Genomic DNA, 27,535 nt, shown 5'->3' on the forward strand with positions numbered 1-27,535 from the left:
AATTTGGGTTTGGAACAGCTGGAAAATCCCAAATTCCTGGTGCTGATGCAGCAAGGCTGGAACAGGGAGCACCAACAGGACCCAAAGAGCACCAGGGAGCAGAACTCCTGCAAAACTGGGCTGGGAATTATTCCCTGAGGGAAGAAAGACAATGCAAGCACAAAAATCCCAACCCTGAGGGAATAAAGACAAGGGAGACACCAAAAATCCCAGCCCAGACCCCCCTAGAACCATCCCTGACTCCCAGCTGGGCCCAGAGCTGCTTTCCCAATGCCCTCAAAGGCAGGGGAAAATTATATATATGATATATTATTATACAAACATGTGTATTATATAATATATCCATATTATATATTATCTATTGTATATTACATAATATATACATATATAATTATGCTATTAAAATAAAGTCAAAATAAATATAATATAAATTATAAATTAAATCATTCTATCATTATATATTATATAATAACAAAATAAAATTATAATATTTATTATAAGTCTACATTATATTCCATATAGTATATACGTATTATATAACAACTATAAGATTGTTTTATTTAAAAATTGTTTGATTTTCAGACAAATATGAGCTCTCTGCTCCCTGCTGATGCCCTGGGAGAGCGACACCACCACAAAGAGCTGAGGGATGAACTCAAAGCTGTTGGGAGACGTGGAGAGGAAAAACCTGAGCCCTCCCAAAAGCTTTTTCTGTAAATCCCTCATCAGACAACAGCAGCTCACAGAGGGCTGGGCAGGAAACGCTGCATTTTCTCCTCTGCTCTCAGCCTGCCTTCCTCCCACACACCCACAGGAAGAAAAACCACCCAAAATATGAAAAAAAACAGGCAGCCACAGTCCTTCCTGCCCCTGAGGAGCCCAAAGAGCACCAGGGGCAGCACCAGGGGCAGCACCAGGAGCTCAGAGCAGCACCAGGGGCAGCACCAGGGGCAGAACCGGGGGCAGAACCGGGGGCAGAACCGGGAGCAGAACCGGGAGCAGAACCGGGAGCAGCACCAGGAGCAGAACCAGGGGCAGAACCAGGGGCAGAACCAGGAGCAGCCCCAGGAGCTCAGAGCAGCACCAGGGGCAGCACCAGGGGCAGCTCCAGGAGCTCAGAGCAGCCCCAGGAGCAGCAGGGGTTTGGTTCCCCCCCTGCCCTGGCAGCCCCTGAGCCGCTGTCAATGGGGTTTATTGAGTTTATTCCTGCCCCATTCCCACCCCACGGCCACAGGATCCTTTTCAGCTCAGCCCACAGAGCTCCTCCTTCTCTGCCGAGGCCAGATCTGCGAGGGGAGAGCAGAAAGAGGACATTGAGGACATTGAGGACATTGAGGACATTGATTTAGGGCAGGCACGGCTCTGGAGGCACCTGGGAGCACTCGAGATGTGCTTCCCTTCCCACCAGAGCAGAGGGGCACAGCAGCAGCTGCCCCTGCTCAGGGCTGGATTCCAGCCCCTCTTTATTCCAAAACCAGCTCAGGGCTGGATTCCAGCCCCTCTTTATTCCAAAACCAGCTCAGGGCTGGATTCCAGCCCCTCTTTATTCCAAAACCAGCTCAGGGCTGGATTCCAGCCCCTCTCTGTTCCTTCCTTTCCCCTCCTGCCTTCTCCCAGGCCACCTGCACGTCTGCCGAGCTGAGGAAGCTCCCAGGGTGCTGAAAAGGGCTTTGTATCCCCATTTCTATCGCCATTTCTATCCCCATTTGTATCCCCATTTGTATCCCCATTTGTATCCCCATTTGTATCCCCATTTGTGTCCCCATTTGTGTCCCCATTTGTGTCCCCATTTGTGTCCCCATTTGTGTCCCCATTTGTATCCCCATTTGTATCCCCATTTGTGTCCCCATTTCCGTCCCCATTTCCTGGGCTCTGCATCAACCTCAGTCCCTGCAGTTTGAGCTCCTGCTGTCCCCATCAGGGGTGCCCAATTTCCATTTGCTGTTCCTGCAAATCTGCCCCACCACGAAGTGAAATTCCAGGCAGCTTTTCCTGGGCTCAAACCCACTGAGCAAAACCATTAAAATGAAGTTTGACCACTGCAAGGGCAGAGATTGCGGAAAACACAATTATTCCGTCCTCCCACACTGATTTTCTGAGGTTTTAGGCACAAATTTGGGAGATTTTGGAGCAAAAAAAGAGCCCAGCTCCTCATCCTGCTGATTCCAGCTCCCTGTGAGTGTCACATGGCTGGAACATCGTAAAATAATCAGTTTGATATCAAAGATGCAATCGAGATTGGATCAAGATTGGCAACAGGAAAAGGAGATTGAATTAAACTTCTGCAAGCAGGAGATGTTGGAGAATGCACAAGTTTGTTTGTGTGATGTTTAAATGAATCATTGTAATAAAAAATGACTACAGCCCTCCTAGAATGGGACAGAAAATCAGAGTAAAACCAGACTCTGATCACCCAAATGGAACTGGAAATTGGAACTGGGAAATGGGGAGCTGGAACTGGGAATGGAGAGCTGTGGGGACAGAATTTGGGATGGAGGATTGGAGATGTCTCTCAATTGTCGATAATCACTCAAAGCATAAAACACTCAAATAGTTTTTGGTTTTTTCCCCAAAAAAGTTTTGTTTTCACCCACCTGCCTGGCTGTACTCCACGGATTTCAGGAAGAGCCCCGAGGGTGGGGCCATGGCGTGAGCGGGGAACGCTCGGGAATCCTTCAGCTCCAGCAGCTCCTGGATGTGCTGGGGGGAAAACTTCCCCTGGCCCACGGCCACCAGCGCCCCGACCATCCTGCGCACCTGGGGAGGCACAGGAGAGGTTTGGGTAGAGAGAAAATCCTGATTTAGAGCAGCCAGGAGTGTCCTGAATGCCCCAGTCACAGCCTGGATTTAATGCCTGAAGTTTTATCTTCCCTGTGGTTCAGGCTCTGTGCTGCCCTGGGGTGCAACTCTGAGCTCCTGCACAGACACCTCGCACTCCTCAGCATCCTCCTGGCTCCAAGAAATTCCTCCTGGCTCAAAGAAATCCCTCCTGGCTCAAAGAAATCCCTCCTGGCTCAAAGAAATTCCTCCTGGCTCAAAAAAAAAAATCCCTGGTGGATCCTCAGGAGTTGCTCCCCGAGGGCCAAGGCTTGGGGCTGCCAGAGCCACCTGTGCCCCAAATGTGGTTCTTGGTATCTGATTCTCCATTTCTCATTCCCCATCCCAAATTCATTTCCAGTTTTCCAGTTCTCTACCCCCAATTCTGCATTCCCCAGTGCTCCATTTTCAAGTCACCTCCAACTCTCCATCCCAAATTAATTTCCAATTTTCCATCCCCAATTCTCTACCTCCAATTCTCCATCCCCAATTCTCATCCCAAATTCTCTGCCTCCAATTCTCCATCCCCATTTCTCCATTTTCAATTCCCCACCTTCAAATATCCATCCCCAATTCATTTCCAATTTTCCATCCCCTATTTTCTATTCCAAATTCTACCCCCCCAATTCTCCATTTCAATTCGCCATCCCAAATTAATCCCCAATTTTCCATCCCCAATTCTCCCCCTCCAATCCCCCATCCCCAATTTTCTATTTTCAATTCTCCATCCCCAATTAATTTCCAATTCTCCACCCCCAATTCTCCCCCTCCAATTCTCCATCCCCAATTCTCCATCCCCAATTCTCCATCCCCAATTCTCTATTTTCAATTCTCCATCCGCAATTAATCCCCAATTTTCCATCCCATATTTTCCATCACCAATTTTCCCCCTCCAATCCCCCATCCCCAATTCTGCACCCCCAATTCTCCATTTTCAATTCTCCATCCCCAATTCTCCATTTTCAATTCTCCATCCCCAATTAATTTCCAACATTCCACCCCCAATTCTCCCCCTCCAATTCTCCATCCCCAATTCTCTATTTTCAATTCTCCATCCCCAATTAATTTCTAATTTTCCACCCCCAATTCTCCCTTTCAATTCTCCATCCCCAATTCTCCATTTCAATTCTCCCCCTCCAATTCCCTCTCCCCATTTCTGCACCCCCAATTCTCCATTTTCAATTCTCCATCCCCAATTCTCCATTTTCAATTCTCCATCCCCAATTCTCCATTTCAATTCTGCACCCCCAATTCTCCATTTTCAATTCTCCATCCCCAATTCTCTATTTTCAATTCTCCATCCCCAATTCTCCATTTTCAATTCTCCATCCCCAATTAATTTCCAACATTCCACCCCCAATTCTCCCCCTCCAATTCTCCATCCCCAATTCTCTATTTTCAATTCTCCATCCCCAATTAATTTCCAATTTTCCATCCCCAATTCTCCATTTCAATTCTCCATCCCCAATTCTCCATTTTCAATTCTCCACCCCCAATTCTCCATTTCAATTCTCCATCCCCAATTCTCCATTTTCAATTCTCCACCCCCAATTCTCCATTTCAATTCTCCATCCCCAATTCTCCATTTCAATTCTCCATCCCCAATTAATTTCCAATTTTCCACCCCCAATTTTTCCCCTCCAATTCCCCCTCCCCGTTTCTGCCCCCGTTTTCCTCCTCCTCTCTCCCTGTGTGGTGCCCACGTCCCTCCCTCATTTGGATTTTTCCAATTTTCCCTCCCCTCACGACTTTTCCAAACTCCCCAAACCCTCCCTGCAGTGCTGGGATGAACCCCTGGGCTGAGTTTGTGACCCATTAATTTAAAATAAAGAATAAACCAAAGCCCGCTGAGCACCCTGCTCGTGTTTATCCCTTAAAAAATCTCCAACAATCCAAGGTGATTTTATCCAGAAAGAAATTCTGGGATCCAGAACTTCCCTCCGAGCTGCTCAAATTCTCTCTGTTATTTTATCCACCCTCACTAGAGGTCATTGCATGCCAAGACTTCAGCTTGGATGGGAATTGGCCAGGAAAAAATCAGATTAAAGGCGCTCATCCCAAACATCTGCAGGCTTGGAGCCTCCACATTTCAACAAAAAATATCCACCCTAAATTGGGTGATTTCACCTTTTTCTCCAATAAAAACCCCCAAGGCTGAGGTGAGATCAGGGAAAAAGGAGATGCTGAGGTTGAGGTGCTCAAACAGGAATCTCTGCTCCCTCTGCAGTGGCAATAATTTGAATTTCCCTCCTGATTTTTTCCCCTTTTTAAAGCTCTACGTGGTTAAAGCAAGATTAAAATATTAGAATTATTAGTATGATTAAAATTCAAAATGCTAAAAGCAATTTTTCCTTGTCACCTTGGCACCAAATCCCCTCAAATTTGTTGCCCTTGCCAGAGCTTTGCTTGGAACTGGATAAAAAAACCACAAATTTGAGTTGTCAAAACATCAAAACAGAATTAAAAAAGATTCTGTTCCCACAACACGCCCCCTCTGCTCCAAAAAAATAAACCAATAAATTCCCTGCTCCGGGGCCAGGGGAAGAATTCTGGGAATAAATCCGGAATTTGGGAAGAGCTGAGGGCACAGCAACCTCAAAAAAGGGGAATAATTTGGAATTATTTCCAAAAGAATCAATCCAGGGGAGTTTCATGGCAGAGGGAGAATTCCTGCAATTTGTACAGCAAAAAAAAAAAAAATAGCTTTTTTCTTTTTTTCCCCAAAAAAAATCCAGGAAGTGAAATTCCAGGCAGCTTTTCCTGGGCTCAAACCCACTGAGCAAAACCATTAAAATGAAGTTTGACCACTGCAAGGACAGAGATTGTGGAAAATACAATTATTCCGTCCTCCCACACTGATTTTCTGAGGGTTTTAGGCACAAATTTGGGAGATTTTGGATAAATAAAGAGCCCAGCTCCTCATCCTGCTGATTCCAGCTCCCTGTGAGTGTCACAAGGCTGGAATATTGTAAAATAATCAAATTTTGGAGTGGCAGCACTAAAATTTGGGTTTTGCAGCAGCCCCAGGCAGTTTTCTTTACCTGTTTGTAAAGGAAAGCTCTGCCCTTGACCTTCACCTCCCAGAACTCCAGCTCTCTAAAAAAAAGAAGAAAAAAAAGGCATTTAAATCAAATTTCAAATGGTTTTTTAACACACAATCACAGCTGAATGAGGGTAATTAACCTGCAGTGCCCCAATTAAGCTGAAACAGCACCTGGGGCACCTGAGAGCTCCTTTGCTGGGACACAAATCTTTGTAAAAATGAAGAAAAATCTGATATTCACAGGAAATATCAAAAAAACCCGACACAAACAGAGGTGTCCATACAGGAATGAGCAGTGCCTGCATCCCAAAATAATCAGGGATGGGAATTGGGGATGGGAATTGGAAATTAATTGGGGGTGGGGAATTGGGGATGGGAATTGGAAATGAAAAATTGGAAATTGAGAATTGGAAATGGGGAATTGAAAATGGAGAACTGGAGATGGGGAATTGGAAATGAAAAATTGGAAATGGGGAATTGAAAATGGAGAACTGGAGATGGGGAATTGGAAATGAAAAATTGGAAATGGGGAATTGAAAATGGAGAACTGGAGATGGGGAATTGGGGATGGAGAATTGGAAATGGGGAATTGGAAACAGGAAATGGAGAATTTGGAGTGGAGAATTGGAAATGAAGAATTGAAAATTGAGAATTGGAGATGGGGAATTGGGGATGGGAACTGGGGATGGAGAATTGGGGATGGAGATTTGGAAATGGGGAATTGGGAATGGGAAATGGAAAATTGGAAATTGAGAATTGGGAATGGGAAATTGAAAATGGAGAATTGGGGATGGAAAATTCCATATTGAGAACTGGGAATGGGAATTGGAAATTAATTGGGGATGGGGAATTGGAAATGGGGAATTGGAAATGGGAAATGGAGAATTGGGAATGGAGAACTGGGGATGGAGATTTGGAAATGGGGAATTGAAAATGGAGAATTGGGGATGGAGAATTCCAGATGGAGAATTGGGGATGGGAATTGGAAATTAATTAGGGATGGGGAATTGGAAATGGGGAATTGAAAATGGAGAATTGGGGATGGAAAATTGAAAATGGAGAATTGGGGATGGAAAATTGAAAATGGAGAATTGGGGATGGGGAATTGGAAATGAAGAATTGGAGAATTGGGGATGGAGAATTCTGGATGGAGAATTCCAGATGGAGAATTGGGAATGGGAATTGGAAATTAATTGGGGATGGGGAATTGGAGATGGAAATTTGGAAATGGGAAATGGAGAATTGGGGGTGGAGAATTAGGGATGGAGATTTGGAAATGAAGAATTGAAAATTGAGAATTGGAGATGGGGAATTGGGGATGGAGATTTGGAAATAGGGAATTGGAAATGGGAAATGGAGAATTTGGGATGGAGAACTGAGGGTGAAGAATTGGAGATGGAGAATTGGAAATGAAGAACTGAAAACTGAGAATTGGAAATAGGGAACTGAGGATGGAGATTTGGAAATGGGGAATTGGGAATTGGGGGTGGAGAATTTGGGGTGGAGAATTAGGGGTGAAGAATTGGAGATGGAGAATTGGAAATAGAGAATTGAAAATTGAGAATTGGAGATGGGAAATTGGGGATGGGAACTGGAAATGAATTGGGGATGGAGATTTGGAAATGGGGAATTGGAAATGGGGAACTGGGAATTGGAAGTGGAAGTGGAAAGCTTGGGGTGGAGAATTTGGGATGAAGAACTGGGGACAGAGAATTAAAAATGAAGAACTGGAAATGGAGAGTTGGGGGTGGAGAATTGGGAGTGGGGAATTGGGGGTGGAGAATTCAGGACAGAGCAGTGGGGATGGAGAACTGGAACTGGAAATGGAGAATTGGAAATGGAGAACTGGAAATGGAGAACTGGAAATGGAAATGAAGAACTGGAAATGGAGAACTGGAAATGGAGAACTGGAAATGGAGAACTGGAAATGGAGAACTGGAAATGGAAATGGAGAATTGGAAATGGAGAACTGGAAATGGAAATGGAGAATTGGAAATGGAGAACTGGAAATGATTTGGGGATGGAGAATTGGAGATGGAGAATTGGGAATGAGGAGTTCCCATCACTCCCATCCCACCAAATCCCCTCACACCGGGGCTCAGCTCAGATCTGCTGCTTGGCTAAATTGACATTTTTCCCCCAAAGGGCCGAATTCCCCAAATTCCCCTTCTCTCTCCAAACTGCATCCACCTCCCTTATCCCAGATTTTCCAGCCCCTGCTAAATTAAAATCTATTAAGCTCCACAAGAAAGGGTCAAAACCCTTAGGAAAAAAAAATCCTGTAGGCTTTGAAAGAGAACAAAACACTTTTTTTTTGTTTTTTTTAAGTGGGAAACTTTGATTTTTCTGTCAATCTGACAGAATAAAAACAATCCAGCTGTGTTTTTTTGCACCTCGCAGCGAATAAAAGATGCCAGGGGACAGAGTGGGCACATCCTGAGCATTCCAAGGTTTTTTTGGGATGCTCCACTCCCCTCCCAGCGTTGCTCAGCAACTGGGGCTGAAGGCAGGAAGGGTTTGCAGGGGCAGACAAGAGGCCAATTCAGCCAGGAAGGGAAGAACTGGGAAGAAAAGCTGCTTTATGTGGCACAAAAATTGAATTTATCCCTCTGGGATAGCAAATGAACTCCTCAGATGAGGCTGGGCAAAAAAAAAATTAGAAATTTTATTTATGAGCTTTTATTTTCTCCAGATTCCAGTTCGTTCTCCTCCTGCAGTGATAAAAAATCGAAGTATTTGAGGGGTATTTTTACAGGTTCAAAGGAATCAGGACACTCTAATTAAAAAAAATAAAGGAATAAAAGAGCCCTCACAACATTTAAATCTGACAAAAAGCCCCACAATTTTTTTTCCTCTAAATCACATTGTGGTTATTACTAAAGAATTCTGATGCTCCTCAGAGCCTAAACACTCCTTAAAAGTGAATTTATAGCAATAAATCATATAATATATATATATAAATTTATACATAGAATATATATTAATATATGTATTATATCTAATATACATACTATATCTATTATATATAATTATACATGTTATAAAATATATTTTTGCATATTATATAATATACAATTATATATATTGTGTACACAATTATATCTATTTAATATATATCTATCTATATTTTTATATACATAAATTACAAATTTATTGATTCTAAAAATGTACAATATAAAAACATGTAATAATATTAATAAAATAATAAAAATAAAATAAAAAAAAAATAATAATAATAATAATGTATAAAATATATAATAATATAAACACAGTTTTGGCTTCATTTATCACCAAAACCAAAAATATCCCAGCAGGGTGGGGTTTTTTCCCCTTTTTTAATTTTTGGGTTGTTCCTCTCCCTGAGCTGTTCCTGGCCCCGTGTGGGATGGGTTTGTGCTACAAATTCTGCAAAAAAATGGCAATTTCCCTATTTTCTGTTAAAATTGAGGGATTAAAATGTGATTTAAATCTGGGCTGGATTTGAAGGTGCACAGGGCGATTTCCAGGGCTCTGCCACTCCCTGAAGGACACAAAAAATTCCCTGGAATGAGAAATTCCCTGTCCTGTGTCCCTGAGCATCCTCCTTCCCCCAGGAACGGGGTTTTACAGGGAAACCTGCTGGAATTACTCAAATATCCCGAATAAATTCCATTTTTGGCACCAAAATGAGCAGGAAAAGCAGGAATTGGCACAGAGGGAAGGAGCTGGAAGAGCAGCAGAACTCAGGGCAAAGAGATTTCTGTGTTTCCCCCAATCCCTTTCAATTTTGAGCCAAAAAAAGGCAAAAAAGGAAAAAGGAGAGGTGCAAACCACTCCTGAGGTTGGAGGTTTTGGAACGTGGCTCTTGCTGTTCCAACTCCCAAAAATCCAAATTTAATAAGAGGATCCTTGGGAAAATTATCCCAAAAAAAAAGGGTTTTTCCCCAATTAAAAAGCAGAAAAATGCAGTTTGAGACGGGTTTGCTTTCAAGCTGAGACACAGAAGGCAGCAGGAAAACAAATATTGTGTTCAGGTGATAAATATCCATGATCTTTCTGGGAAAAAAATTAAAACCCTTCCAGTTTCTGCTTAATTCAGCCACTTCATTTCAATACTTGCAAGACCTGATCCTCAACTCTCTTTTTATTTATGAAGGAATATTGGATTTCCCTTCATCAGCATCCCCTGGGAAGGCAGGGAGTTACTGGTTTGAACTGGGTGGGAGATCTTGGCTGGGTGTTTTTCCTTCTATTCCTAAATTTTAGGCAAAGAGGAGGAAAAAATCAACCCCAAATCTTTGGTTTTTAGTCACCAAAATGAGTGAAAATGGTAAAAAAATAGCTCAGAAGAGGTGCTCCCAATAAAATTCCACATTCCAGCTTGTTCCATGCAGATTTTCCATCGGCTGGAGCAGTTCCCTGCCCTCATTCCTGCTCATCTTTTTGCCCTCAAGAAAATATTGAGGGGAAAAAAGGGAAATTGAGGGAAAAAAGGGAAAATTGAGGGGAAAAAAAAGGGGAAATTGAGGGGAAAAAAAAGGGGAAATTGAGGGGGAAAAAAAGGGGAAATTGAGGAAAAAAAGGGGGGAAATTGAGGGAAAAAAGGGGGAAATTGAGGGAAGAAAAGGGAGAAATTGAGGAAAAAAGGGGGAAATTGAGGGGAAAAAAGGGGAAATTGAGGAAAAAAGGGAGAAATTGAGGGAAAAAGGGAGAAATTGAGGGGAAAAAAGGGGGAAATTGAGGAAAAAAGGGAGAAATTGAGGGAAAAAAGGGGGAAATTGAGGAAAAAAGGGAGAAATTGAGGGAAAAAAAGGGGGAAATTGAGGAAAAAAAGGGGGAATTGAGGAAAAAACGGAGAGAAATTGAGGGAAAAAAAGGGGGAAATTGAGGGAAAAAAAGGGGGAATTGAGGAAAAAACGGAGAGAAATTGAGGGAAAAAAAGGGGGAAATTGAGGGAAAAAAGGGGGAAATTGAGGGAAAAAAGGGGAAAATTGAGGAAAAAGGGGGGAAATTGAGGGAAAAAAAAGAGGGAAATTGAGGGAAAAAAAAGAGGGAAATTGAGGGGAAAAAAGGGGGAAATTGAGGAAAAAAAGGGGAGAAATTGAGGAAAAAAAGGAGAGAAATATCCTGACCGAGCTGTGGCTCAGCAAAACCCACAGGACCGGGCAAGCAGGGAAGAAATTCCCAAAAAAACCAGATTTGGAGCAGCTTTTTGGGGAAAAGCTGAGAGCCTGACCTGTGCTGGCAGTGGTGGGACAGGAGCCCAGGGCCGGGCTGGATCTCCACCTGCAGCAAGGTCCTGACAGGGTTCTGCGAGCAGCTCTCGGGGCTGAGCGAGCGGAAGGTGCTGAAGTCGTGAGTCCCCAGCAGGAATTTCGCTGCTTCCCTCATGGCAGGGATGTTCAGGGGGCTGGAATCACACAGGGAAGGTGGAGCAGGGGGTTAGGAAGGGTTAAAAATGAATTAAGGCAGGATCAAATCCCAAAGGAATTACGGCAGGATCAAACCCCAGTGAATTACACCAGGCTCAAATCCCAAGGAATTAAGCCAGGCTCAAATCCCAAGGAATTAAGCCAGGATCAAATACCAAGAAATTACACCAGGATCAAATCCCAAGAAATTAAGCCAGACTCAAACCTCAGTGAATTAAACCAGGCTCAAACCCCAAGGAATTAAGCCAGGCTCAAACCTCAGTGAATTACACCAGGCTCAAACTCCAACGAACTACACCAGGATCAAATCTCAAAGGAATTATGCCAGGATCAAATACCAAGGAATTAAGCCAGGCTCAAACCTCAGTGAATTACACCAGGATTAAATCCCAAGGAATTAAGCCAGGCTCAAATCCCAAGGAATTACACCAGGCTCAAACCCCAAGGAATTAAGCCCACTACGGTGGCTGAAGAGAGAAAATCAGAAGGATGGGACCCCAAAACCTGCAGCTGGAATTGGACAATTAAACCCCAATGTGCAAATGGACCAAAACTTATCAAAGTGTGAGACCTCGTGACCACTTAGCCATTTTGTGATTTGTGTCCATTTTGTGCCCATTTTGGGACAATTTTGTGCCCATTTTGGGTCCATTTTGGGTCCATTTTGTGCCCATTTTGGGTCCATTTTGGGTCCATTTTGGGTCCATTTTGTGCCCATTTTGGGTCCATTCTGGGTCCATTTTGGGTCCATTTTGTGTCCATTTTTGTGCCCATTTTGTGCCCACCTTGGGTGCAGCCCTGCCCAGGCTCTTGTCCTGCCCAAGGTGTACCTTAAAGCCCTTTCAATAAATCTCTGCTTTATTCTCCAGCTCTGCCCAGTCCCTGTTCCAGCTCAGCCTTCCCAAGGCGTCCCCATCCCTGCTCCCTGTCCCAGATCCCAACCTGTCCCTGTCCCCTCCTGTCAGGGAGTTGTGCAGAGCCAGAAAATCCCCAAACCCCCCCTGCTCCCCCTTTTCCTCCCTCCCAGCACGGATTCCCAGGTTTTCCTTGCTCACCCTCCTGCAGGAGCCCAGCACAGATCCCGCTCGAAGACGGGGATTTGGGACCGGTGGGCACAGCCCAGCAGCAGCCGGTACAGGTAGGTCCTGGAGAGGGCACAGAAACGGGCGTGGAAGGTGCTGGAAACTCGCTGGGCACTGAGGATGCTGCAGGACAGAGGGGACAGGTGACAGGGACACAAATCCAGAAGCTTTTCTGTCGGAGTCTAGAACATTCCTCTGGTCACCCTGGAGGGTTTGGAGACCGGACAGGGGGTCTGGGGTCTGTCCAGGGGGCTCAGTCAGACCCACACAGATCCCAGGAGGGCACTGCCTCTGATCCCTGCCATGGCAGTGAACACTCACATGCAGGAAGAATCACAAACCCTAAGAATTAAAATAAGTAGTGGATGGTTTATTATAGAATATAAATATAGAAATCAGGATTCTCAGTATATGGGGCCTCACACAGAGCCCAGGAGGGCACTGCCTCTGATCCCTGCCATGGCAGTGAATGCCCACAGTGTGTGAAGAATCACAAGCTGAGAGAATTCAAAATAAGCAGTATTTAGTTTATCATAGAATGTAAATGTAGAATCCAGGGTTCTCAGTATATGGGGCTGAAGAGACAAGATGGAGGAATTGGGGAGTGGCCCCTGTGCTCCTTGTTCTTGCTCTCGTCCCCCATCTTGTGCTGAGTTGGGTTTTAGAGATTGGTTTAGAGTAGAACTGACATGTTAGCATAGGCAGTAGGCATTGGTACAATTTTGTAAATAAAAAGTTCATTGTGGACAGTGGTTGGGTCAGGGGTACTGTACATAAGGTGTGGGGCTCTCTGAGCCGCCCAGTCCCCCGCGTGTCCTGCTCTGCTGGGGACGCCCTGCAGAGCTGGGACACAACTGAGATCAGGGACCCTGCCAGGGAGGCCTGGCAGAGCTGGGACACAACTGAGATAATGAAGAATAAACAACCTTGGAAATGTGCACTGGGGACTCAGCTTGTCGTCTCTACCTCTGGTGTGAAACACCCAGGGCAAAGAGAAGCCTGAAAACCTGATTAACTCTGGGAACAGCAACCCAGGGGAAACTCCCAGGGAACAGCAACCCTGGGGGAACCCTGAGCACCTTGGGGAACACCAACCCCGAGGAGAATCTCAGGGAATCAACAACCCTGGGACTTTTCCATCCTCACCAAGCAGGAAGGTGCAGTGGGTCCTCGGAGGAAGCACGTGTGGGGTTGGTGGGGTGGCACAGAGCTGGGGAATGTTTGGGTGAAGGGGCACTAAAGGGACATCAGGGATTGTCACCCCCCTCCTGCCATGGCAGGGACACCTTCCACCAGCCCAGGCTGCTCCAGCCCGGCCCTGGATGCTCCCAGGAATGGCACAGCCACAGCTTCCCTGGAAATGCACCCTCACTGCTGGGAATTCCTTCCCAAGATCCCATCCAAAGCCACCCTCTGCCACTTGGAGCCCATTCCCTTTGTCCTGGAGTTTTATCTTTGATGTATTTCAGGCTCTGTGATGCCCTGGGTGCAGCTCTGAGCTCACACTCAGGAATTTTCTTCCTGCACACAGCAGGGACACAAAACAAATCCTGTTCCTGCTGCGCACCAAGGACAAATTTCACACCCAAAAACCACTCCCTGCACGTGTCCACTCATCTCCCAGCCACCCCAAGAGACCCAAGAAGGAGCTCTCCATGCAGATGAGCTTCCCTGTTTCCTTCTACAGCAGCAGGGAAACTTCTCCCTGTTTCTCCCATCCAAAAATCACCACCCTGCACAGCCTGGAGCCAGAAAAGAGGGCACAGAGGCTGCCAGACGAAATTCTCCCATCCAAAAATCACCACCATGCACAGCCTGGAGCCAGAAAAGAGGGCACAGAGGCTGCCAGATGAAATTCTCCCATCCAAAAATCACTACCCTGCACAGCCTGGGAGCCAGAAAAGAGGGCACAGAGGCTGCCAGATGAAATTCTCCCATCCAAAAATCACCACCCTGCACAGCCTGGGAGCCAGAAAAGAGGGCACAGAGGCTGCCAGACGAAATTCTGCCATCCAAAAATCACCACCCTGCACAGCCTGGGAGCCAGAAAAAAGGGCACAGACTCAATTCTCCCTGTCAAAGGAGGAAATGGAGCTTCCCCTGAGCTCCTGCACCTCTCCCAAAGTGCTCTCAGTACTGGATGTGACTCTCCCTCATCTCAAAGTTCTGGTGCTCTCCATCCTGCAGGAAAAACCCAGCAGGGAATCCCTGCACAGAGCCACAGCCCCTGCACAGAGCCACAGCCCCTGCAGGTGCTGCTTTACAGGAGGCCTCTCCTTAAAAGGGAGTTTTTCTCCTGCTGTTTTGCCTTCCTGCCTTTGGAATTTAGTGAGGAGAAAGGAGCCAGGGCAGCCAAAAAAACCCAGGACAGATTTGAGACCACAAATGTCTTTATTTACTTTAAGGAAGGTTGGTGCTCTGGGGATTTTTGCCTGCTCAAGTGCCCCTGGCTCCCAGCCCTGCCCTGGCTCCGACCACAGAGGGAGAAATGAAAGCTGAGCCACAAAGATTTGCAAAAACAAGCCCAGGGATTGCTCCACTGCTGTAAACCATCAGGAGAAATGCAAACTCCATCCTCCAGGCCTGCAGTGGGGTTTGAAGCCAGGACCTCCAGCCTCCTCTAAACACAAAAATAAAATTATGACATTTCTTTCCCTCTGTCTGCATGCCTCCACAAGCACACAGGGTGTCTGGAGCTTCTTCTGTTAACACTTGGGTGGTTTTTATTAAATAACCATCCTTTCAGAAAGGTTCTTTCAGAGGAGGTTATTTCTGCTCAGCGCAGGCAGCTTTTCCTGTTGTAATTGTTCCTTTTAGCCAGGAATGTTCTTCCAGAACTTTCTCCAGCAGCTGCACTTCAGGCTTTGCTGAGATCCCACTTGTAAAAATGGGTGATTGATAAAGAATTTTGGCATTTTTTTACCTTTCCAACAGAGCCTGAATTTTGAGATCAACGGGGGAAAAAAAAGCCCAGAGACATTTAACTAGAAATGGCAATGTATGAGACAAAAAATCCTGACAACAGCACCTAAAAGCCAATTTGCAGGAGGTGGGAGGAATCCCAGCTCTGCCTTGTCACTCAGACAGATTTTACTGCGTGGTTACAAAAGCAGGGACAGGAGGTGTGAGACTCCTACACTGCCAGGACAGCAGAGTCCTCCTAAAACGACTCCAACTCTGAAATATTCCCTGATTTTTGGGGAGGATGGGGTTCTTTAAATGTGTTCTTAAGTTCAAGAGACACAGCAGTGGCCATCAGGCCACAGCGAGGGTTTTTACTCAGCCAGCCTGGAATTCTGTTTCCCTTCCAAGCTCCATCCACAACAATGTGTTCTCACAAAAATCCCTCTCTCCTTCAGCCCCTGCTGCAGCCACATCAAAGTTTTCAGCATGAGCAGAGAATTCCAGCTCCTGGCACTGGGATTTTTCCAGAGGGAGGGATGAGGGAAGAGGGATGAGGCCGTGCAGGCTCAGGCCTGTCACCCTCTGCTCAATGGGAAGCAGATTTTGGGAAGGTTCAGCCTTGGGGAGAAGGAAAAGCTGACAGACCCAGGCTCAGACTGCAGCTCTTAATCAGATTTATCAGATTATCACAATTATCACCCCCTCAGAGGTCCCTGGCAGAGACCTGAGCGGGATCCTGGTCACAAAATCCCTCCCTCAGCAGCAAATTCCAGGCCAGCACTGCCTCAACACCAAGAATTTGTCCCCTGCAGCCCCTTGTGCCCTCTGGATGTGTCACAGCAGTGTCCCTGCACTGATCCTGCCTCCCCCAGGGATGGCCCAGCAGCTGATCCCTGATTCCTGCGGGGTCGGGAGAAGGTCTGGGCAGGGAATTCCTCATTCCTGGGACACAGCAACACCTCCATCCACCCCTCCCTCCCTCACAGCCCGAACTGCTGGAGCCCCTGCACGTTCAGAGGTGGATTTGAGGTTCTCCAGGCTTTGGAGAAATGGAATTTTCACTGGCAAAGCCAAGGGGAGATGAGAGACACCAACAATTCCTTGGCAGAGACCTGAGCGGGATCCTGGTCACAAAATCCCTCCCTCAGCAGCAAATTCCAGGCCAGCACTGCCTCAACACCAGAAATTTGTCCCCTGAAGCCACTTGTGCCCTCTGGATGTGTCACAGCAGTGTCCCTGCACTGATCCTGCTGCCTGCATCACCCAGGGACGGCCCAGCAGTTGATCCCTGATTCCTGTGAGGTCTGGAGGGAGCTGGGCAGGGAAAATCACCTGCAGGCAGGAATTCCTCATTCCTGGGACACAGCAACACCTCCATCCACCCCTCCCTCCCTCCCAGCCCGAACTGCTGGAGCCCCTGCACGTCCAGAGGTGGATTTGAGGTTCTCCAGGCTCTGGAGAAATTAAATTCTCACTGGCAGAGATGCGAGGCCAACGTCAGGCTCAGAATCCCAGTCAGTGTTTGGGCCAGGCCTTGTTTCACAAAGGAGAAATTAGGAAATAAAGCAGGGAGTGCACTTCCCAGCTGAACAGCCCAGATTTGGCTTTCAGCCCAAAAATCTTGATTTTTTTCCCTCAATCTACACTTGAAGCACAAAAATGCACCTGTGGGGAAGGACACACAAAGTGACAGCTGACAGAGACCTCGGGAAGGAAAGCAGAGAACGTGAAATTCCACCCATCTTTTGAAACCCTCACAAGGCGTGGTGATTATTTCTGTAACCACGGCAGGAACTGCTGATTTCATGATAATTTCCTGAGTTTGATGCAGAATAAATTCCCCGAGGAGCAATAACTGAGAGCTGACACACTCGTAGCAGCCCAGGGGATGCAGCCCTTGCGTGGTGACACCAAACTGCCACAACTCCTCTTTTTTAGAGCTGCCAGCACAAAATCCCAAGGCAACAAAAGCTGATTTTAAAGTGACAGGCCAGCAGCAGAAACGTGTAAGGTCAAGGGAGTGATTTGCCAACAGAAAACAGGAGAAAATACATCTTGTGCATGAAGAGATCATTTCTGACCCAAAAAAAACCCCAAAAAAATGCAAAATAAAGGATTTTTGCCCCTCCACGGACTCACCGGATGGGCTCAGGCTTGAGGTGGTGGTTGAGGCTGTGGACGAGCTGGTGGGCAGTGAAAGGAGCCTTTCCTGGAGCCCTCTGGATGTCCAGGTGGGCGGCGTTGGCCAGAGCGTGCACCCCGGTGTCCGTCCGGCTGGAGATGTGGAACTTGATGGGAGCACTGGGCTTCAGCTTCTGGGCTGCCTCCTGAACCAACAGAAGGGAAAATTCAGTAATTATTCCCCAAAAACCTCCTCCTCCTGGCTAAGGGAGCTCCCAGAGGAGATTGGAGTTGCTGTGGGTTGAAAAGAAGGGATGGAGGGGAGGCTGTGTGGGGTTTCTCAGCTCCTGCCCTGAAATCACCTCACATAAAACAACCAAAAATGCCATGAGAGCTTCCTCAGGTGCATAAAATAGAGTCAAAACTAAATATTCATCTCTCCAGCCTCTGCTTTGTGGCGTGTGAGCTTCCCTAAGAGCACAAAACAAAGTGAAAAATATTTATCTTTTTACCCTCTGCTTTGTGCTGTTGGGTAAGGGGGGAAAAAAGACAGGATCGCTCATTTCAGCCCATTCCAACCCAAACCCCAGGCCCCCAGACAGAAAATGCAGTGAAATTACTACAGGGAATAAGTGAAACATCTGAAAAGAGTGAAAAAACCACAGAAGAAGGCAGAAAAACCAAAGGAATGACTCAAAATTTCCTCCTCCTTCCCATCCCCGCTCCCGAGCACTGAACCCAGCGGTTTTTATTGAGTTTTAATTTGGTACAAGAGTGAATAAAGTCTGAATTGCTGACTCACAAATACCTTCCAGACTCCTGTTGGAGCAGTCAGGGTTCTGAGCTCTCAGAAATGTTCCACGAAAATGCACAGGGAGGCAGAGAAAAATGTAACCAAGCTGCAGGGGGAGGCCTGGGAAACAGAACCAAACTGATTTTTCCCTTTCTAATCCTTCCATTTGGAGTTCACATGTGGTTACAATTAACAGCGAAAAAAAAAAAAGCTTTATTTATCACCCCCAAGCAGAGAGGAGCAGACAGAAATGAAATCGTTTCCTGCAGCAGACCTTGGCTTGTGCCTCAGCAATTTGTCTGAGAGCAGGAGCTGATTTTGAACAGCAAAGTCTCTCCAGAGATGTTTGGGTTTTGCTGGCTCCTCCCTCGCTCTCTCCACCCTTTTCTCCCCCTCCTTCCTCAGCAGACAAAAACCAGCCAGTGGAAAGGAGAGTTGAGAGGGACAAGAGCAGAGAACATGGAAAACATCCTCTTTTTTTTGGCTCCAGGCTCGGGTGCAGCAGTTCTGGATCCCTCAGTGCATCCCAGCTCTGTCTGGATAATCAGGAACCGAGCTGGATCCTCACAACACCGCATTTCTGCACTGCAAACCAGACTGGAGAGGAAAGGAGGAGCAGAAACTCGAATAAATCTGATTATTGCCCCTGCTCAGCCCAGCCAGCAAATCCACAAAGGTGCAGGACTGGGGATTTTCCTTCCACAAAGGGGATTTTCACTGCTGCCCTTCTCCAGCAGATTTTTCCCACTTTTCTGAGCATCCAAAGGAGAAATGTGACCACCAACACCACCAAAATCACCAAATAAATCCCACTTTGGGAAGCTTGGTGGATTTTTTTTCCTCCAGCACAACAAGCACCCAAAACCACCCTGACAATATTCTACCAACTGCTGCCTCCAGCTTCAATTTTAATATTTCATTTCTTTTGGGTGGGATGTAATCTCCTGAATGAGAGAATTTCTGAACTGCTGAATTTCTCTTTTCAGGCAGCTCAGAAATGACCCCTTCACCTTTGCAGATCTCTCCTATCTGAATATCCAAGGAAAGAATATCCAAAGTCCTTTGAGCTCTGAAGGTTTCCTCCTCTCGTTCCTGTGCACTTTAATCTCTTAATATCCCCCACCCTGAATTTCAAAAAAGGTGCATTATTTACATGCAGGAATTGCTTGGATAGGGACCAGTTTTTCCTGCCCTTGAAGTAAAAACAAACCCCTAAAACAGGCCAGGCTTTCATCTGAGCAACTCCAAAGGTTTCAGTGCTGTTAATCCAGATCCCCATCCTGTTTGGGATCATCTCTGGGTTCCCAGGGGGGGAAGTGAAGCAGGAGTTAAGCATTTGTTTTGTTTTTCTGAATTTCTCAAATCTCAAAAAAAAAATCTCAAAAATTTCCCCAAAAATTTCTCAAAAAATTTCCCAAATCTCAAAAAAACCCAGCTAAAAAGAAATGGATAAAGGAATAAAGGAGCTGGGTTGTCCTGTGTGTGCTCAGAGTTCACAGCTCTCTCCTCCCTCCTTTAAACCACAGGAAACATCAATATTTTTTTCTTTAGCAGGTGCTGTAAAATGATGAAATCTTGGCTTTGGCACCTGCTGGAGGCCTCTCACATCTCACCCATCTGATTTATCCTGGATTTTTCCACACAGCCACATTGCTGGAGCAGCCAGGGTGCAATTTTATCCCTCAGCCACGCCAGGGATGCAGGGGAGAATTAATTGCATTTAGCTGCTCTGTCCTGCTAACAGGCTTCGGTCACTGAGCGCTGAATTACGCTGGAATTTCCACTGCTGCCTGCCAGGATGATATGGATCCACATTCCACATTGCTTTTATTGCTCCCAGCTCATTTTTCCCTCTTGTGCTGGAGGGGCAGGAGGAAGAACAGGCCCTCACCCATGGCAGGGGAGCAAAAGTTCAAATTTCTCTTCCTGAAGTCTGAATAAAAATAAAAAAAAACCTCCTCCAGATTTTCCATCGACTTTGGGAATGCTTTGGAAAAATAAATTTCTCTTCCCCAGCAGCTGCCTCGGTCATGGTTTCATCCCCTGGAATGACACAGGGGCTGCAGTGCTGCCCAATTTATTAATTACAATGTTCTAATAATTAATAACATGCACACTTCTGGTTGCAAGTCATGCCAGCCTCCCTGACTCATTAGCTGAAACTAATTAAAAATCCAGCTCATTTGCAGTTGGCTGAATGAAATGGAAGCGACTGCCAGGAAGGATACGCTGAGAATGTGGATTTTGTTAAAAGAGAAGGTTTCCAAAGCAATCTCCCACGTCACTGGAATTATTATCCAAACAGAGGCTGAGGATGGTAATTCTCTTTGTCTGTTTGAATTTCTTGCTCTTTTTTTTAAAGGCTGTAGGGAAGGAGGTTGTACCAGAGCTGCCGTGCATAGTAAGGAGCTGCTGTTTCTCCTTTCTCTCCTCTCCTGCTCCCTTTTGCTTTCACGAGGAACAATCTCTGCCCTTAGCTCAAGGCTGCTGGACAAAAGAGAGTTTTGGGAGGGGGGGATGAGCTTGGGCAGCATTTCCCAGCAAAATGGGAAATGGGAGATGGTTCCAGGCAGGCCTGAGAGGGAAGGGAGCTCTGCAGATCCCAAACAGATTCTTTTATTTTATTTTTATTTTTATTTTACCACAAGCAACAGCAAAAGGTGAGATCTTCCTTTTCTGAGACGTTGCTGAGAATTGAGACAGAGCCTGAAGTCCTGGATGTGAAAAACTCCCATGAATAAGTGGAGAGAGCAAAATCACCGAGCTCCCCACATGGGGAAAAGCCTGGAATTCGCTTTGGGGCCACCTTGGCCTTCCCAATGCTCCAAGATTTGTCTCGAAGGAATAAAATGTTGCCAGCAAAGCTCACCCCTCTCAAACAGAGGTGAAAAGCTCCTACAAGAGACTGAGCAGTCCTGGATGGGAAAAGCTTCCATGAATAAGTGCATAAATCTCCATGAGGGGAAGCAAGGTCTGGGATTTGCTTTGGGCCCAGCTTGGGCTTCCCAGTGCTCCAAGATTTGTCTCCAAGGAATAAAATGTTGCCAGCAAAGCTCAGCCCTCTCAAACAGAGGTGAAAAGCTCCTACAAGAGACAGGGCATGAAGTCCTGGATGTGAAAAATCCCATGAATAAATGGAGAGAGCAAAATCACCGAGCTCCAACCTCCCCATGTGGGGAAAAGCCTGGAATTCGCTTTGGGGCCACCTTGGGCTTCCCAGTGCTCCAAGATTTGTCTCCAAGGAATAAAGTATTGCCAGAAAAGCTCAACCCTCTCAAACAGAGGTGAAAAGCTCCTACAAGAGACAGGACATGAAGTCCTGGATGGGAAAAGCTTCCATGAATAAGTGCATAAATCTCCATGAGGGGAAGCAGGGCCTGGAATTCGCTTTGGGGCCACCCTGGGCTTCCCAGTGCTCCAAGATTTGTCTCCAAGGAATAAAATGCTGCCAGCAAAGCTCAGCCCTCTCAAAGAGAGATGAAAAGCTCCTATAAGAGACTGAGCATGAAGTCCTGGATGTGAAAAACTCCCATGAATAAATGGAGAGAGCAAAATCACCGAGCTCCCCATGTGGGGAAAAGCCTGGAATTCGCTTCGGGGCCACCTTGGGCTTCCCAGTGCTCCAAGACTTGTCTCGAAGGAATAAAATGATGCCAGCAAAGCTCAGCCCTCTCAAAGAGAGATGAAAAGCTCCTACAAGAGACAGGACATGAAGTCCTGGATGTGAAAAACTCCCATGAATAAATGGAGAGAGCAAAATCACCGAGCTCCAACCTCCCCATGTGGGGAAAAGCCTGGAATTCGCTTTGGGCCCAGCTTGGGCTTCCCAATGCTCCAAGATTTGTCTCCAAGGAATAAAATGTTGCCAGCAAAGCTCAACCCTCTCAAAGAAAGATGAAAAGCTCCTACAAGAGACAGGGCATGAAGTTCTGGATGGGAAAAGCTTCCATGAATAAGTGCATAAATCTCCATGAGGGGAAGCAGGGCCTGGAATTCGCTTTGGGGCCACCTTGGGCTTCCCAATGCTCCAAGATTTGTCTCCAAGGAATAAAATGTTGCCAGCAAAGCTCACCCCTCTCAAACAGAGGTGAAAAGCTCCTACAAGAGACTGAGCATGAAGTCCTGGATGGGAAAAACTCCCATGAATAAATGGAGAGAGCAAAATCACCGAGCTCCCCATGTGGGGAAAAGCCTGGAATTCGCTTTGGGGCCAGCTTGGGCTTCCCAGTGCTCCAAGATTTGTCTCCAAGGAATAAAATGTTGCCAGCAAAGCTCAGCCCTCTCAAACAGAGGTGAAAAGCTCCTACAAGAGACTGAGTATGAAGTCCTGGATGGGAAAAGCTTCCATGAATAAGTGAAGAGAGCCAAATCTCCATGAGGGGAAGCAGGGCCTGGAATTCGCTTTGGGGCCACCTTGGGCTTCCCAATGCTCCAAGATTTGTCTCCAAGGAATAAAATGATGCCAGCAAAGCTCAGCCCTCTCAAACAGAGGTGAAAAGCTCCTACAAGAGACAGGGCATGAAGTCCTGGATGTGAAAAACTCCCATGAATAAATGGAGAGAGCAAAATCACCGAGCTCCCCATGTGGGGAAAAGCCTGGAATTCGCTTTGGGGCCACCTTGGCCTTCCCAATGCTCCAAGATTTGTCTCCAAGGAATAAAGTATTGCCAGCAAAGCTCACCCCTCTCAAACAGAGGTGAAAAGCTCCTACAAGAGACAGGGCATGAAGCTTCCATGAATAAGTGCATAAATCTCCATGAGGGGAAAGAGGGCTTGGGATTTGCTTTGGGCCCAGCTTGGGCTTCCCAATGCTCCAAGATTTGATTCCAAGGAATAAAATGTTGCCAGCAAAGCTCACCCCCCTCAAAGACACACAAAAAGCTCCTACAAATATCTCTGGATTAAACCAAGGCTCCATTTCCTCTGGACAGTGCCAGAGCTCTGTCCCACAGCAGCACTGAGGACTAAAAGCAGCTTTGCAGTGACACAGGGTGACAAACAGATCTGCTCAGCCCCAGCCCAGCGATTTTCCCCCAGCACAAAGCAACAAAAAACCAAGCAGCCCACTCCAATTTCCCCCAGACAGCTGCTGGAACACCAAGCCTGCACCTCCCAGGATTTTTGGGACTGCAAACAAATGGCTGAACATCCTCAGAACACAATAAGGATCTCATTACAGCCTTAATTTCGCCCTGCCCTTCGCTTGCCTTCCTGGCTTGGGGGAAAGCAGTGAAGTTCAAGGCTGCAGAGAAAAGGAGGAAGGAAGAGAAATTCCTGCAGGCCCCAGAAGTTTTGTGTTAAAGCTGCTTTAAGGCTTCCCATGTGGTTCCAATAGACACAGCAGTGCCCAGCATCAAGAGCACCACATGAAAGCCCCGAGCTGGCTGCAAAGTGCTGATACTGGGAAAAGGCAACACCAAATAAGCTCATGTTTGTTGCCCTGGTTTTTCTGAGATTTTTTAAAGCCTTCTACTTGCTTATGAGATGGAGTCAGTTCTTCAGTTTCTGTGCAATATTAAGGGTCAGTTTTTCACTTTCTCACACTTTGGAGCATAAACAACCTTTCTTGGTTTTGTTCATTGTCCTTTGCTTACACATTTCTAGCCTGACAATAATGTTGGTTGACAGCTGCTCTGGCCAGTGGGGTGAAGGGGTGGCAACCCCAGAATCCAATCCACAACCAGACCCACAAAATTATAAAATGAAAAGAAATAAACAGACTGGCCCCTTTTTTTGGTGGGGAGCAGCTTTCACTGAACACCTTTGCCTCCGTGTCGTTGATTTTTGCGTTCTAGGCAACACGTTTGCCTTTTTCTCCTCTGCTTTTCTCCTCTAACCACCCACCCTTCCCATCTGCCTGCTCAGACACCGCCGGGATAATGCAGAACAACTGCTGGGCTCGCCCCAAGCGCAGAGCCTGGGGCTGTGCATGGCTCAGAGGATGAGATAAAGGGACAGAAAATCCTCTGGGGCTCTTCTTGCAGGCTCTGCACAATATTTAGACTCTTTCTCTGCCACGTTCTCGGGCAGGAAGCCACATGAATTCACCCTGAGAACTCTGATTGCAGCCATAATTCCTCACTCTTTCCTCTGCAGGGAGAGCAGGAGGAATTCTGAGCCTCAGGGAGCTTGGGGATGTCCTGGCTGTGTCACTTGGGTGTGACACCGAGGCCAGCGCTGTCCTTCACCCCGCCAGGGCTGCAGCCAGCCCCAAAATGCTGCAATTTGTGATTTGGGTCAGACAGAGGGACCACAAATGGCACCTGAGGGACAAAATGAATGCCCAGGCGTGGTCTGACCTGCAGAAACCAGCTCTTCAACAACGCCTTATCTTCCAAGCACGCACAAAACTTCATTTTGAACTCTGAGACAAGAGAAATAATTCAGCTTCCTTTTGATTCCTGCCCTGCGTCAGACTCAGCAGCTCAACAGCAGCTTGGAACTAATTTACAATTTGAATTCACAATTGGATTGCGACGCTCAGGTGACCCATTTTCTACTCCTGGGTGTAAAAATGGGGTTTTTACACTCCTGTTCACACTCACTGCCAGCCCAAACAGCACCTGGGGTCCTCAAACCACTCCCAGGTCCAAGGGAATCCCTGGGAGCAGTGCAGGGATAGCAGCATGGGAACTTTTTTTCCCCTGGCATAACAGAACTCCAAAGGAAAAATGGAAGCAGCAGGGAACAATGGACATCCTGCTGTGCTTTGTTCTGCAAACCTCTGTCAGGGACAGCCTCTCCTGGGAGGAGACAGCATCCAGCTGCTAAATCCACGCAGGAATTGGACATGAAGCAGAATTGAGGGAGTTTTAAGGACAAGGGGAGGCAAAGCCACAACTCCAAACAAAGCTGAGGTGGGCCAGGGGCTCTCAGAGTCACATCTGGGCTCAGCTGATTCTCACTGAAGGGTTCACTTCTTTTTAAGGTCAGAATCTGTGCAATGACATCACTTTGAGTGTTTTGGTTTGAACTTTACAGTGCTCAGCACTCTGCTGGTTTTATTGAACGTCCACCTGAAAATAACATTTACCCCTGGTAATTTCTGGAGCTCAACAACGTGACCCTAAAAGCTTCATTTTCATGGCAAAAAGATTAGCAAGGACCTACCTCCAAATAATTCTGGACTCCAACCAGGGCCTGATCGCTCTTGGTCTCCATAACCCCACTGCAGAGCAAAATAAACACGATTTATTGACGTGTGTCAACATTCAGGGACTTGACAGAGCCCACCAACAAATCCAGAACTTCTTGGATCTTCCCACAGAACTTGCAGGGACCAAACACTCAGGAATGGGAAGGAAAAGTGCCTTAGTGGTTACTAGACTTAAATTTAAAATTATTAAAGTGGTTATTTTCAAGAAGGGATGTTGGAAATAAAACAATCCCTCAACTGCTCCTCTTTGGACTGGGCCTTGAGACAGGAGAATAAGGCAGAAAAATTAAATTAGTTTGATGGAAAACTATTTTAGGGCCAGGAGTTGGTTGCCAGTTGCAGGGCAGGACTTTTGAATGTCACAAATTGACTAAAAGGCCACAAAGACAGTGGGTGATGAACTTCACTGCCATCCACACGAGCTGCTGAAGGGCTGAGGAACATCCTGGGGCTAAATCCAAACTCTGCTCTCTAAATTCTGCTATCCCAAACTCTGCTCTCCCTAAATTCTGCCATCCCAAACTCTGCTCTCTAAATTCTGCTATCCCAAACTCTGCTCTCTAAATTCTGCCATCTCAAAGTCTGCTCTCATTCCTTCCTCCCCAACCTAAACTCTGCCATCCCAAACTCTGCTCTCCCTAAATTCTGCTCTCCCCAAGCACTGTTCTCATTCATTCCTCCCAAACTCTGCCCTCCCGAGCCCTGTTCTGTCCCAATTCTGCCATTCCAAACTCAGCCTTCTCCAAGCTCTGTCCCCAGACTCTGTCCCCCAATCCTGCTCTCTCCAAATTCTGCCATTCCAAACTTAGCCCTAGGCTGTACTCCCAGGCTCTACCTCCAAACTCCATCCCCCGGCTCTATCCCCATCCCCGCTCTCCCGAGCCCTGTTCTGTCCCAATTCTGCCATTCCACACTCAGCCCTCTCTAAGCTCCATAACCAAGATCTATACCCAAATTTTACCCCCCGGCTCTATTCCCAAACTCTTCCCCCCGGCTCTATTCCCAAACTCTTCCCCCCGGCTCTATCCCCATCCCTCTCTCCCGAGCCCTGTTCTGTCCCAATTCTGCCATTCCAAACTCAGCCCTCTCTAAGCTCCATAACCAAGATCTATACCCAAATTTTACCCCCCGGCTCTATCCCAGGCTCTATCCCAGGCTCTATCCCCGGCTCTATCCCAGGCTCTATCCCCGGCTCTATCCCAGGCTCTATCCCAGGCTCTATCCCCGGCTCTATCCCAGGCTCTATCCCCGGCTCTATCCCAGGCTCTATCCCCGGCTCTATCCCCGGCTCTATCCCAGGCTCTATCCCCGGCTCTATCCCCGGCTCTATCCCCGGCTCTATCCCAGGCTCTATCCCCGGCTCTATCCCCGGCTCTATCCCAGGCTCTATCCCCGGCTCTATCCCAGGCTCTATCCCAGGCTCTATCCCAGGCTCTATCCCAGGCTCTGTCCCCGGCTCTGTCCCAGGCTCTATCCCCGGCTCTGTCCCCGGCTCCATCCCCGGCTCTATCCCCGGCTCTATCCCCGGCTCTGTCCCAGGCTCTATCCCCGGCTCTATCCCAGGCTCTATCCCAGGCTCTATCCCAGGCTCTATCCCAGGCTCTATCCCAGGCTCTATCCCCGGCTCTATCCCAGGCTCTATCCCAGGCTCTATCCCCGGCTCTGTCCCCCGGCTCTATCCCAGGCTCTATCCCCAAACTCTATCCCCAAACTCTATCCCCAGGCTCTATCCCCAAACTCTTCCCCTGGCTCCATCCCCATCCCTCTCTCCCGAGCCCTGTTCTGTCCCAATTCTGCCATTCCAAACTCAGCCCTCTCTAAGCTATACCCTAGGCTCTATTCCCGGCTCTATCCCCAAACTCTACCCACGGCTCTATCCCCGGCTCTATCCCCAAACTCTATCCCTGGCTCCATCCCCAAACTCTTCCCCTGGCTCCATCCCCATCCCGCTCTCCCGAGCCCTCTCCCGTCCCTGCCCAGCTCTCGGGGCCGCTCCGCTCCCGCCGTGGCTCGGGGGCGGCGGGCACGTACCTGTACCTGGTGCCAAAGTACTGAAAGAACACCAGGTACCGGGCAGGGGCACACAGCATGGCCGGGGCCGGGCGGGGCCCGGGACAGGCCCGGGACAGAGGCGGGACAGGCCCGGGACAGAGCCCGGCTGGGAGCGGGGCCGGCAGCAGCGGCCGGGCAGCGCCGCCCCTTCCCCCG

At 47.4% G+C, this 27,535-nt stretch overlaps 1 protein-coding gene across 2 annotated transcripts; it reads right to left on the reverse strand.

The window, feature by feature from the left end:
• Positions 1-532: 532 nt before the first annotated feature.
• On the reverse strand, positions 533-27,535 carry PUSL1 (pseudouridine synthase like 1). 2 transcript variants are annotated; one of them, XM_063417055.1, is made up of 8 exons: positions 27,359-27,535; positions 25,282-25,339; positions 17,397-17,584; positions 12,327-12,416; positions 11,076-11,249; positions 5,859-5,913; positions 2,595-2,757; positions 533-1,286 (listed from the first exon to the last, which is right to left on the reverse strand). In XM_063417055.1, exons 1-8 carry the CDS (start codon positions 27,415-27,417, stop codon positions 1,243-1,245), a joined length of 831 nt encoding a protein of 276 aa, XP_063273125.1. In that variant the 5' UTR covers positions 27,418-27,535; the 3' UTR covers positions 533-1,242. The 2 variants fall into 2 exon arrangements, with proteins under 2 accessions (XP_063273125.1, XP_063273124.1); XM_063417054.1 differs by having other exon boundaries at positions 12,327-12,476.

The sequence above is a fragment of the Prinia subflava genome, chromosome 21, assembly GCF_021018805.1.
Source record: "Prinia subflava isolate CZ2003 ecotype Zambia chromosome 21, Cam_Psub_1.2, whole genome shotgun sequence".
In the NCBI taxonomy this organism is placed as follows: Eukaryota; Metazoa; Chordata; class Aves; order Passeriformes; family Cisticolidae; genus Prinia; species Prinia subflava.